The sequence below is a fragment of the Bubalus bubalis genome, chromosome 3 (assembly GCF_019923935.1).
Source record: "Bubalus bubalis isolate 160015118507 breed Murrah chromosome 3, NDDB_SH_1, whole genome shotgun sequence".
NCBI classification, from domain to species: Eukaryota; Metazoa; Chordata; class Mammalia; order Artiodactyla; family Bovidae; genus Bubalus; species Bubalus bubalis.
The window spans coordinates 101,356,531-101,369,331 of NC_059159.1; the positions used below are offsets into that span (position 1 = coordinate 101,356,531).

The following is a 12,801-nucleotide window of genomic DNA, read 5'->3' on the forward strand; positions in this document are numbered from 1 at the left end:
TAGATAGGATTGCTTTCAGTATTAAATGAAGGATTATTTTTGTTTGTTACTCTTTGTAGGAGTCAAAAATAATAAATATTGTTTCTTAGAATTTTTTGATTAACGCTTTTAAGTGACCTTTTAAACAGTATTATAATCAATTTTAAGACTATCTCAAGTCTATCAGTGTAGCTAGAAAAAAAAGTTAATCTTTTTCACATGTTCACATTTAATAGGTCTCCCAGTAGCCTTTAAAATGACAGTGGGTGGTATGTGCAAATACTTTACAGATACAATCTTTAAGTTTCCTATGTCTACACCCTGTGTTGTGTCTTCTTGAACAATCATCATTGGCATCTTACACACACTTGATTAAAATATAGGTTTAGTGACTTAATTGAAAATACTGAAATAAATAGTTTGAAATGTTGAGTTACTTTAGCTTCCAAGAGATTAACACATACGTATTTTTATGCTGAATATTTTATTTCAGGAGTCGCCTAAAGAAAGACTATGATGATTTTAGAAGACAGCCTGATCATGATAAATTTGCTAGAGAACTGTGGACTAGTGAAGAAGGTGAAGGAGATCCTGGAAGAGAAACCCCTAAAGTAGAAATCAGTAGCAAGTCTGTAGACACCACAGAACCTCTAGATATCCTGGAGAAGGATCATTTTGATTTAGGTGGGCATTCAAACTTTCTTTAAATCAACACTACAAGCACAAAGAGAAATTTTAGTATCTTTTGTGGAGATAGAAGATAGTCTGGTTAATGAGGTTTATTGATTGGGGAAATCTATTATGTTTGAAGGTGTGCTAATGTCTTATTAAAGGTTCATTGGAGTCATTATTACTGTTCTAGGAGTTTCTAGAACCAGTACCTGACTCCAAACTATAGGCATGTTATTGCTCAGTACAGACCACACATCATTAATATACAATCCCTTTGAAATAGGTGTATCCTCTTCTTTTTATTGTTATTATTTTTGAAACACTATATGTGATGTTGCTTAAATGGAACTTGGCAAGTCCCTAATAATTGTGAAGTGTCTTTTGTTTTTGTTTTTTATGTTGATGACCTAATGTGACTAGAGTGGACACCTCATTCTTATAAGGAGGCTGGATAAGATTATCTTTAATTCCTTTCAATTTGTCAGATTATATTATTCTGTAAATCCAGTTAAATAACTTTCCTTAGTTATCTGATAGGTATGAAAATTTGTGCTTAGAAATGTATTAACCTATTACATTTCATGTCTTTGGTGAATTGAAAAGGTGTAACTTCTCATCAGCCCAGTTTGACCAGATATGAACATAAATTTTTTACAGTAGGAATAATTGAACAGCAGAAAAAAACTGAATGTTTTTTATTCTTTACAGTCTCTCTCTCTAAAAAAAAGAAAATAGGGAGAAACATCTCTCTTTGATACGAAGATTTCTTTGTCTAGAAGGAGAAAAGTAGACTAGTAGAGTACTAGTCTACTCTAAATTCTGAGCCCTAATTGCTGGCTTGAGTATCTCAAGTTGTAAAGTCCTTTTACACTTGTACTGGCAGCAGAATCTGACCAAACATAATTTTCTCATTAATAATATGTTGTTCTTGGGAATGGTTACAATATGAGGATAATCATGTCAACGGTCTCCTTACCTTAATTTCCATCCGTGGTACTGAGACTTTTGAATCGCACTACAGTTTTTTTAATAAATCGCTGGATCAGAGATTGACTTTCTTTTTTTAATAATTGATCTTATCATTGCTATTCAGTTGTTGTTTTATATAAACAAAATGCTTGTTTTTATCATTTTCAGATGATATGAAATTGTCAGAAATAGATTTTCCTATGGCCAGAAGTAAGTTGTTGAAAAAGGAATTGCCTTCTAAAGATGTACTGAAGACACTGCCTAAAACACTTAAACGACAGTCCAAGCAAATTAGTTACCTGGATGATAGCACAAAAGAGCTTTCCCCAAGGAAGAAAGCAAAGTTAAGCACAAATGAGACAGTGGTTGAGAATGTAGAAGGTGATGTGCAGATGGACTGTTTGAATGAATCAAAGCATACAGAGCCACTGTGTCCAGAGTCGTTTGCCTCATTGGATTCAACACCAGTGTCTACTCTCCAGAAAGGGACCAAACCTATTCAGGCCTTGCTTGCAAAGAATATTGGGAACAAAGTGACCTTAACAAATCAACTGCCCCCTTCCACAGGTAGAAGTGCCCCTGCTGTGGAAAAGCCAGTTATATCTCCTCCAGAAGCAAGCCCCATAAAGCCAGCATTGACCTGCCACACCAGTACAAAAGGTCCTTTACAGATGGTATACAAAATGCCCTGTGGTCAGTGGTTGCCCATAGATCTTCATAACAGCTCTGTAAAGATTCAGATGCAACCTATGCTAGATCCTAAATCAGGAGAAAAAATTATGCAACAGATTCTCATTCTGCCTAAGAATTTTGTGATTCAGCACAAGGAAGGGAAAGCAGTTGCAAAAGAAATACCACCACTTCAGCAAAAAGGTACAGAACAACATGGTTCATCTTTCCCACAGACAGCAAATGTAAACTCTTCTTTACCATCAGTTCTTGTCAACCCAACAGGAACTGTTTCTACCCAACTACCTAATACAGCTTTCAACAAGACAGTTACCCCTTTGTCAAATGTGAGTAGTGCTAGACCACAGTCTTTGACATCTGTAACCTCCATAAGTAATTTGTTAGCACCACCAGTTAAGACTAGCCAGAGTGAGGTAGGAAAAGTCAAGAACACAGTTTCAGCCACCGTGTTCCCACAGCCCATTGCTTCACCCACCATTTCCTCAACAGTTCAGCCTCAGTTATCAGCAACAACACTAAATGGATCTACAAATTCCGGTAGTTCCCTCAACTGTTTTGCACAACAAACTGCTGATTCTTCTGAAGCAAAGCAAGAACTGAAAACTGTGTGTATAAGAGATTCACAGTCAATTCTTGTTAGGACACGAGGTGGAAACACGGGAGTTGTAAAAGTACAGACCAATCCAGATCAGAATTCACCCAACAGTTTATCTTCAAGTTCAGTTTTCACTATTGCTCCTCAGCTTCAGGCATTTCTGGTACCAAAATCAACAGCTTCATCATCATCTGCTTTTTCGTCAGTAGCTGGAACAACTGCTACATCTAGTCTCCCATCTTTTGGCCAAGCACTTACTTCTGTTTCCATTCCAGCTGGCTTTAATCCATCCACAGGGAAAAATCTTAAATTTACATTAAGCCAACCTTCCTGCAGTGGTAATTTGGGCCATATGATAGATAAAACTTCACCCATGCCCTCCTCTCCCTTAAAGTCCTCTGTTTCTTCTAGCCCTCTATTATCATCAACAGCAAATAGTTCGGTAAGTGTAATTAACGTATCAACAGGAAATTTTGGACAAACCAGTTCAAATGTTATTCGTACACCAGCTAAACATCAGCAAGTAGATTATGTCACAAAAAGTTACCCTGTTACAAGATCAGAAGCAACAGCAACAGCAAATGGAGATACTATCAGTGGGACTCCAGTGCAGAAACTTATGCTGGTGTCAGCTCCATCTGTTCTTTCTTCTGGCAGTGGAACTTCGATTAATGTGGCACCTGCACCAACATCTCCAGGTGTTTCTGCCCAGAAATTAGTTTTTATAAATGCTGCAATTCCCAGTGGCACTTCAACCCCAACTATTGTAGCAGAACCATTAAAACAAGCTCTTCCTTCTCCATTGAGTAAAACATATGTTAAGTCTCCAGAACAGCCCCAGATAGTACTAATTCCATCTACAGTGGGAACACCAATAAAAATAAATTCATCGCCAACTGTGTCTCAGATAAAAGATGTGAAAATTGGGCTAAACATAGGCCAAGCAATTGTTAATACTTCAGGCAGTGTGCCAGCTCTACCGTCAATTAACATACTGCAAAATGTAACCTCAAAAGGAGAAGAAAAAAGTAGCAAGGGCTATGTTTTACCATTGTCAACAAGTGGCAGTTCAATTCCAGTAAGCTCAAATTTTATGAGTCAAAATATTACTCCTGTTAATGAATCAGTGGTTTCTGCTTCAAGAACAATAAACATGTTTTCAGGAACAGGAGCAAATGTATCTTTGGGTTCTGTGTCAGTGACCTCAACCTCTGCCTCAGTTGGGACACGACCTCCTGTTTTAGTCAGTGGAAATGATACCTCTTCAAGAATTATGCCTAGTTTGTCAAACAGACTTTGCACGTCAAATCTCGGAAACACTGTGGCTATATCAACTGTGAAAACAGGACATCTTGCATCATCTGTTCTGATTTCAGCTACACAACCAACAGTGTCTCCGAAATGTCTAACATCAGCTTTGCAAATCCCTGTTACTGTTGCCTTGCCTACACCTGTGACTGTATCCCCTAAAATAATCAACACAGTTGCACAAGCAGCAACAGTTCCAGGAACTACACGTTCTGTATCTCTTTCTAAAAGACAATCTCGGACTTCGGTCCAGTTTCAGTCACTGGGGGTTTCAACTACAGTGCCAACAAATATAAACACAAATAAACCTCAAACTGAATTGCCATCCCTTTCACCAAATCCAGGTAAAATAATTAACATTTCCAATTTTGCTTCTCTGCCAAACCAGCAAATGTCCCCTGCTTTCTTAAAATCGACCCCTAGTTACAGTCCTACTCCAGGTGTCACTGCCATTCACACTGCTACAGCACCATCAAATGTAACTAGTGTAATAGGGAGTCAGTTCAGTGAACCTTGTATTCAGCAAAAAATAGTCATCAACACCAGTACACCTTTGGCACCTGGTACTCAGATCATGATTAATGGAGCCCGGTTTATAGTTCCACCACAAGGTCTTGGAGCAGGCAGCCATGTTCTTCTTATATCTACTAATCCAAAATATGGACCTCCCTTAGTTCTTAATAGTGGCCAAGGTGCTCAGCCTACGCCAGTAGATAACCTGGCCCAGAAGATCACACTAGCATCAAATAATTCTTTAAGTGGGCAACCTGTAAAACATTGTCTAAAAAGCTCTACAAAAATTGTAAACTCTCTTGGGAATGCAAGTTCTCTATCCACAATACCTGCAGCACCACAAATCATAAACCCAACTGCTAAAGTTTCTGTTCCACCTCCTGTACCAACGGTGTCACTGACTTCAGTAATTAAGTCTCCTCCAGCAACTCTTTTGGCTAAGACATCTTTGGTTTCTGCCATTTGTTCTAGTAATCCTCCACTGCCAAGTAACACTTCAGTATTTCATTTGGACACGTCAGTCAAAAAATTACTGGTCAGCCCAGAAGGAGCCATTTTGAATACCATAAATACTCCAGCATCTAAGGTTTCTTCAGTCTCTCCATCACTCTCTCAAATTGTATCTGCCAGTCGAAATCCTGCCTCTGTCTTCCCTGCTTTTCAGTCATCTGGCTTAGAGAAGCCTGACACAGCTGCATCTTGAATTTAGACTAAACGAGCCAGTTTTTAAATAATGGGGCATTGTTTTGACTCCCATAAAAATTTTAACTGTTTATTATACTGTTGAAAACATACTATACATAGTTTGTGTGTGTGTTAATGTATCTTTTCATTAGCTTGCAACAAGGCTTTGATTTTCTTGGGGAGGAAAAAATGTGTTCCATTTCACTCATTGGTATGAATATGTTTTCAAAGGTTATTTGTTTAAAATAGACAGGATTTACCTGTCTATACGACATAAATTGAACAGTCAAGTTTGACTAGTTTGGAATAAGCTAGGGTTTTGCACACCTGCATCGACATGTTTCTTCTTGAATTTGGACTGTTGCAGCGTGTATCTCTGATACAATATTCTGTGTCTTTAGTGGAATAATATTTTTGTTTCTGTAAAAAAAAAATATATATATATATATTTATGCATTGTGAAAATGCAGTCCATTGTGTAAAATTGTACATATCCCTAAATCCTTAACAACCTGTACTAAACTATATGTACAAAGAACTATGCTGTCTTATTTATGTTTTGTTTACATAATGTATAGTTTTTTAAGTATTTTAGTAATTTTGGACCAGTGAACTGTTAGCATCAATGCAGAAGAATCTGCATGTAATAAACTGAGTTGCTGTATTTCCTTGTTTGAATACCATTTTTGAAGTGCGTTCTTGTTCTGTTGAAAGATAACATGATATAAAATGAGGACAGATCTTTACAAAAAGGAATTTTAAGCTAGGAAATTTGAATCACAAACAGCATTTTTACAAGGCTTTACAATTTACAAACTTTGTTTCCACATATCTCATTTGACTTTCACAGTAATCTTGAAATTTTAAATGGTGTATCCTAGGTCACTCAGCTAGTGGATGGTATGTGCTGTGCTAAGTCGCTTCAATCATGTCCGACTCTTTGCGACCCCATGGACTTAAGACCTCCAGGCTCCTCTGTCCATGGAATTCTCCAGGCAGAAACACTGAGTGGGTTGTCATTTCCTTCTTCAAGTGGATGGTATATTCAGTATTTGAACCTAATGCTTTAAATTCTTTTTGCATAACTTTACATGACTTCTGCTTTAAAATTTCACTCTGGATTTCATTGTTTTAACTTTTTTTTCTTAATTCATCACCAAATTCTACATTGATCAAAGTAAGGAAGCTTAAGCCAAATATGTTTTTTCAACTTTTTAAATAATTTTAGATTCAGAAGAAGTTGCAATGATAGTACGAGAAGTTTCACGTACCCTTCACCTAATTTCCCCTGATACATTTATTTTTACATTGAGGGGTTGGTTCATGGTGATTTTCCAAAATGATATTTAAAAACATGAATTTTTTTTAGTTTAGAATGACAAATGCAAGCACCTTTTCAGATTATTTATGAATACTCCCTCCTCTTTTGCATATTTTTCAGTACAGAGCAGTTACTTAAATTTCATGGTAAAGCAGTGTTTATGGGTCAGCTTACTCTTGGGGTTTAACATTATGGTATTTCAGATTTGCCTCATCTTAAATAAAAGGTAGATTTTATACTTACTCAATGTTTGTATCCATTATCTTATTTGGGATAATGATTGCATACTCGTCCACATTCAATTTGTAGTGATATTATTAAACCTCATCACATGGAGTTAATAGTCCAAGGTTGAAGATGGTATGGAAGAGTAGGCCTGAAGACTTCTTTTGAAACTACACTGAAATTTATTAGTTATCAAAATGAAGAGGGCAGTGAGAATATTCCTGGAAAGTTGTTAAAGTCTCTCAAAAGCCTGTATTCATACTCTAAGGCAGTAACTTTGCTAATCATGTCTATGTTGTACTCTAGTCACCTTCCCCATTTCCTAGTCAGTTTAGAAACAGTGGTTGGATTTCAGGGAGAAGTGGGTGATGTTTGAATACACTGCATTGATTTACCTACTCAACTTTTTAAATCTTTAAAACAGTTCATCTTTTGTCTGAGAAGAATTCTCTAGATCACTTCCAGAAACTACTTAATTACTTATGACTTACTTTATTCCCAGTGAAGGCTCTCACTTATTAACCACTAATTCTTTTCTAACTCCTAAATCAAAATCCTAATATGACTATCAAAGCCCTGTGTGGTATGGTGAACCTTAAAGTCCCTCCTCCCTACTTAGGGATCTTCAGTCTGTGCCTGCTTCACTCTCCAGCTTAATTTTAATTGACCCTCCTCCTTGCTTTCTGTACTGTAGTTTTCTTTCAGTTCCTAGAAAGTTCAAGACTTCACGGTCTTCCCAGATGTTCTCTTTGACTTAATGTTTCATTATATATGCTCATTATGTATTACATAACTCTATCTCCTTATGCCAGCCAGCATCATGTTATTGCAGTCACTCAGATTGAGGTCATAGAGTGAGAAGTACATGGAACTCCTTCAAAGCTGTAATAAAATTATTTGTATACAATTATTTACAGCCTGTCTTCCTTAAAAAGAGAGAGAGACCTCATTAGTCTTCATCATTGTCACCCCAGCAATTGGCACACAGTAGGTATTCAATATGCATTTGTTGAATGAATGAGGAATCTAGTTAGCTTATATTATTTAAGGTCTAGTTTACTTTTTAAAAAGTAATACCCCATTTTTACTAGAAATGTGACTAAATTAATGGATTTATATAATCAAAAAGTCAAAATCTTTTTCCTCTGCTTCCAGTTTCGTAAGTCACGTGGATTTCTGGGATCTTGGCCAAAGAGTGCAAAGTCAAATTTCCCAGTTCTTTGTGTTCAGGGTTATCATTTAGTATTCTTTAAAGGTCATCCATTGAAGTGTCCATGTAAAGGAAGAAAAATTGCCACAATGCTACCTGCAGGACTTCATGAACCTAGAAGGGTAAGTTTCCACATTTAGTATAGAATTAATAAGCCATTTGGATGTCAGTATTCAGTATCATTTTAAATGCTAAGTTAAACATGCTGAAATAACATTCCTTTCTCTCATGTATTAGCTCTTTTCTCTCATTCCTTATGACTTTTCCTACCAAAAAATTTTCCTTTGTGATTTAGTATATATATAAAATACTAAGTGGCTGTTTAGATCTCTGTTTTCATTCCAAGGCTCTAATTTTATTGGTGTATTTAATTCATAATTGACATCAATAGTTTTATGATCAAAGCAGTGACGGCTATAATATACGCTAAGATAAATGAAAAGGTTTACAATCTAGTTTGTCATTGACTTAGAGTAATCAAGATATAGTTAATATTAAAAGCTTGAGAAGGTGGCAGGATCTGAAAGTGATCTAAAAAATATGGGGAGTTTAGTTATTAAAAAGTATACTGTACTATAATACAGAAATGATATATAACTTACCTTCATAGCAGAAGTTGTTTTGCCATCACTTGAACCTGAAGCCTCATTGTTGCTATTAGGCTGTCATCTGCCCCAGGTATTTTTCCTCATTTTGTCAAAAAGCATTTATATCTACCATAGTGCTTGATGCTTGGTTGTTTACTAACAAGAAAGCTGAAGGGGATGGTATGGTTCAGGTTCTTATAGTTTAACTTGGAGACAGACTCTGAAAATCTATAATTAAATCTATAGTTAAAAATAATATATGAAGTGCTAGAGAGCCGAAACTATGTGTTTTCTTACGTATAATATCATTGTTTTGATGGGGGTGGTAAGTCTTCATTGAGGCATGCACGCTCTTAGTTGCAGCATGCAGGATCTCGTTCCCTGACCAGGGATTGAACCCAGGCCCTCTGCATTGGGAACACGGAGTCTTAACTATTGAACCACTAGGGAAGTCCCTTTAATATCATTCTTAATATATATAGTTATCAACATAAACTGAAGGCATAACTTTCAATGTAAAATCAAATCTGAAGAGTTGTATAAACTCATTCTACACATTTATTGAGAACCATATAATACAAAAGAGGCTGTAGTAACAACATAGGTAAGTTTCCATCCCTGTCCCACAAAAAGCAAAAGAATATAACAAGTTAAAAGTAAATGTCAGAGGAATAAAGAACTAAGAGTTTAGTAGGGAGCTGCCAGAGATTTCATACACAAGGTGGTTGTATTGAGATAAAAGAATATGTTTAGAATTCAGCCTGCAGAGACTCAAGTCGCAGAAAATCACAAGGAAGTTAACAACACTACTGTATAGTTGAAAGTGGCTAAGAGAGTAGATCTGAAAAGTTCGCACCACAAGAAGAAAAAATCGTAACTGTGTAGTGAATGTTAACTTGATGTGGTTATATGTCAATTGTACCTCAATTTTTAAAAAGGAAAAGTGCAAAGAACATGGAACAGAACCTTTGGGTTTGAATAGAATAATATGGGTTAAGAGGATTAATGAAGAAGGATTAAAAATTAACTTGTGTTGGGTGAAAGAGGACTGAAAAATATGCTGAAAGTAGTTAGGAAGCTAAGGAAGCTTTGAAAACAAAAGTAATGTGAGTGAAGATAATTAAATTACTATTCATGATAGCTTGAGAATTAGGTGAGATAATGCCTGCCACATAGTAAATGTTAATAAATTTGGAAAACTCGGCAGTGGCCACAGGACTGGAAAAGTTCAGTTTTCATTCCAATCCCCAAGAGAGGCAATGTCAAAGAATGTTCAAACTACCACACAATTGGACTCATCTTCACATGCCAGCAAAGTAATGCTAAAAATTCTCCAAGCCAGGTTCCAATAGTACATGAACATGAACTTCCAGATGTTCAAGCTGTTTGAGAAAAGGCAGAGGAACCAGAGATCAAATTGCCAACATCCGTTGGATCATCGAAAAAGCAAGAGTTCCAGAAAAACATCTACTTCTGCTTTATTGACTATGCCAAAGACTTTGTGGATCAAAAAAAAAACTGTGAAAAATTCTTAAAGAGAATTGGGGAATTCAAGATGGAAATTGGGAATTCCAGACCACCTTACCTGGGATTACCAGGTATTCCCAGGGGAATACCAGCCTACCTTACCTGCCTCCTGAGAAATCTATGCGGGTCAAGAAGCAACAGTTAGAATTGGACATGGAACAACAGACTGGTTCCAAATTGGGAAAGGAGTACATCAAGGCTGTATATTGTCACCCTGCTTATTTAACTTATATGCAGAGTACATCATTGCGAAATGCCGGACTGGAAGAAACACAAGCTGGAATCAAGATTGCAGGGAGAAATATCAATAACCTCAGATACACAGATAACACCACCCTTTTGGCAGAAAGCAAAGAACTAAAGAGTCTCGAAAGTGAAAGAGAATGAAAAACTTGGCTTAAAACTCAACATTCAAAAAAACTAAGATCGTGGCATCTGTTCCCATCACTTCATGGCAAATAGATGGGGAAAGAATGACAGACTTTATTTTCTTGGGCTCCAAAATCACTGCAGATGATGACTGCAGCCATGAAATTAAAAGACACTTGCTCCTTGGAAGAAAAGCTATGACCAACCTAGACAGCATATTAAAAGGCAGAGACGTTACTTTGCCGACAAAAGTCCATATAGTCAAAGCTGTGATTTTTCTAGTAGTCGTGTGGATGTGAGAGTTGGACTCTAAAGAAAGCTGAGTGCCGAAGAATTCATGCTTTTGAAGTGTGGTGTTGGAGAAGACTTGAGAGTCCTTTGGACTGCAAGAAGATCAAGCCAGTCAGTCCTAAAGGAAATCAGTCCTAAATATTCACTGAAAGGACTGATGCTGAAGCTGAAACTCCAATACTTTGGCCACCTGATGCGAAGAACTGACTCATTGGAAAAGACCCTGCTGCTTGGAAAGATTGAAGGCAGGAGAAGGAGATGGCAGAGGAGGAGATGGTTGGATGGCATCATGGACTCTACAGACATAAGTTTGAGCAAGCTCCAGGAGTTGGTGATGGACAGGGAAGCCTGGCATGCTGCAGTCCATGGGGTCTCAAAGAGTCAGACACGGCTGAGCGACAGCTGAGACAGAGGAAGACCGATTGACTACTAGGTGAGTTGACCAGGTGATGTGAGGACCTGATACCTCCCAGTAATGGTATCAAAAGAGAGGTGAGGTTAAAAAGACATGGGAACTGTTCAGGGTGAGAGCTTAACCCTCTGTCTTCCTTGGGGACCTGGTGATTCAGAATCTCCTAATAACTCTTCTACCTCTGTCCAGGGATACATGTGGAATAGTGTGGGAAACTTAGGAAAAGCTGGATTTAAACTGCTCCAGCCAATTTTTTCTGTTTTGATTATTTTATCTTCTTAGCTCAGTAACTGCCAGACAACTTTCTTTCTTTTTTTTTTTAACTTTTTATTTTGTATTGAGTTATAACCGATTAACAATGTCGTAATAGTTTCAGGTGAACAGCAAAGCCATACAGAACTGTATGTATCCATTCTCCCCCAACACCGTCCCATCCAGGCCCCACATAACAGTGAGCAGAGTTCCATTATATGTGGAATCTAAAAAGACATGATACAAATGAACTTACAAAATAGGAAGAGACTCACAGACTTAGAGAATGAACTTATGGTTGCTGGTGGGAGGGTTGGAGAGGGAAGGATAGTTGGGGAGTTTGGGATGGACTTGTACCTTCAGCTGCTAAACAACTTTTTTGAGCTTTTTTTCTCATGGGAGACAATCCAGCTTTGATAAAAGGAAGTGCTTTCCAGCTCTTTCTCAAGGCCATACTTTCTAGGGATCATCCTTCTGATGTATATGACTAATATTTTTGTGCACTTTGGGACATTCCTCAATTTATATGCAGTAAATTCTCTCCTTGATTATTTTCTGGAAATTTGTGTCACACGTTCTTAATTCTAATTATGTCAAAAGATTTTCTCTGATTCTTGCTAATCTTCCTATTTAATAATGAGGGCAGGTCTCAAGTTGATGGCCTGCTGTGATCATCAGTATCTTTCTAGGTTCCAATGAAAGTAATTTGCTTTCATTATCTTCTTTTTTATCTTTATTCCCTACTTACAAAAAGTGATACTGGTTTTCCATTTAGAGTGGTGATATAAGTTAAGCCAAAAAACTTGAAATGAGCTTGGTTAGAAGAAAAACATTAGACAGATAATAATATGTAGATGTCACATAAATTGCAATGTTGCTATACAAATAAAGACACCATTCCAGAATTTCTGATCCTTTATGATTTCTTCTGTATGTTCTTTTGAGAGGAATTTGGGAGCCCAAAGGAGCTAAATTGCCTTTGGGACATTGAAACCAAGGTGTCAGCCAAACTAGAGTAGCTTTTACTTGTTTAAGTCCTTACACCACCTTTTGATTTAACAGGAAATCCTTGTCATTAATTATCATAGCATTGAGCATTGAAGTGAAATGTAATTAGAACTGCATGAACTGTATTACTAAAAATACAGGATCTCTGCAGTGTGTTATTATTGCACCATGAAACTGTAGAACACAAAG

At 37.0% G+C, this 12,801-nt stretch overlaps 2 protein-coding genes across 6 annotated transcripts in view; both read left to right on the forward strand.

Moving 5' to 3' along the window:
* The window catches only part of KIAA2026 (KIAA2026 ortholog), a 116,114-nt gene extending 110,040 nt beyond the window's left edge, over window positions 1–6,074 (forward strand). For all 5 annotated transcript variants that reach the window (XM_006080597.4, XM_006080598.4, XM_025279072.3 and 2 more), the window contains 2 exons: window positions 473–663; window positions 1,789–6,074. In XM_006080597.4, the coding sequence (XP_006080659.3) occupies window positions 473–663; window positions 1,789–5,429 (3,832 nt within the window). In that variant the 3' untranslated portion in view covers window positions 5,430–6,074. The remainder of the gene's footprint in view (window positions 1–472; window positions 664–1,788) is intronic.
* Window positions 6,075–8,174: 2,100 nt separating this feature from the next.
* The window catches only part of ERMP1 (endoplasmic reticulum metallopeptidase 1), a 121,868-nt gene continuing 117,241 nt past the window's right edge, over window positions 8,175–12,801 (forward strand). Inside the window, exon 1 of the mRNA XM_045165041.1 lies at window positions 8,175–8,288. Coding sequence (XP_045020976.1) covers window positions 8,275–8,288 — 14 coding nt within the window. The 5' untranslated portion in view covers window positions 8,175–8,274. The remainder of the gene's footprint in view (window positions 8,289–12,801) is intronic.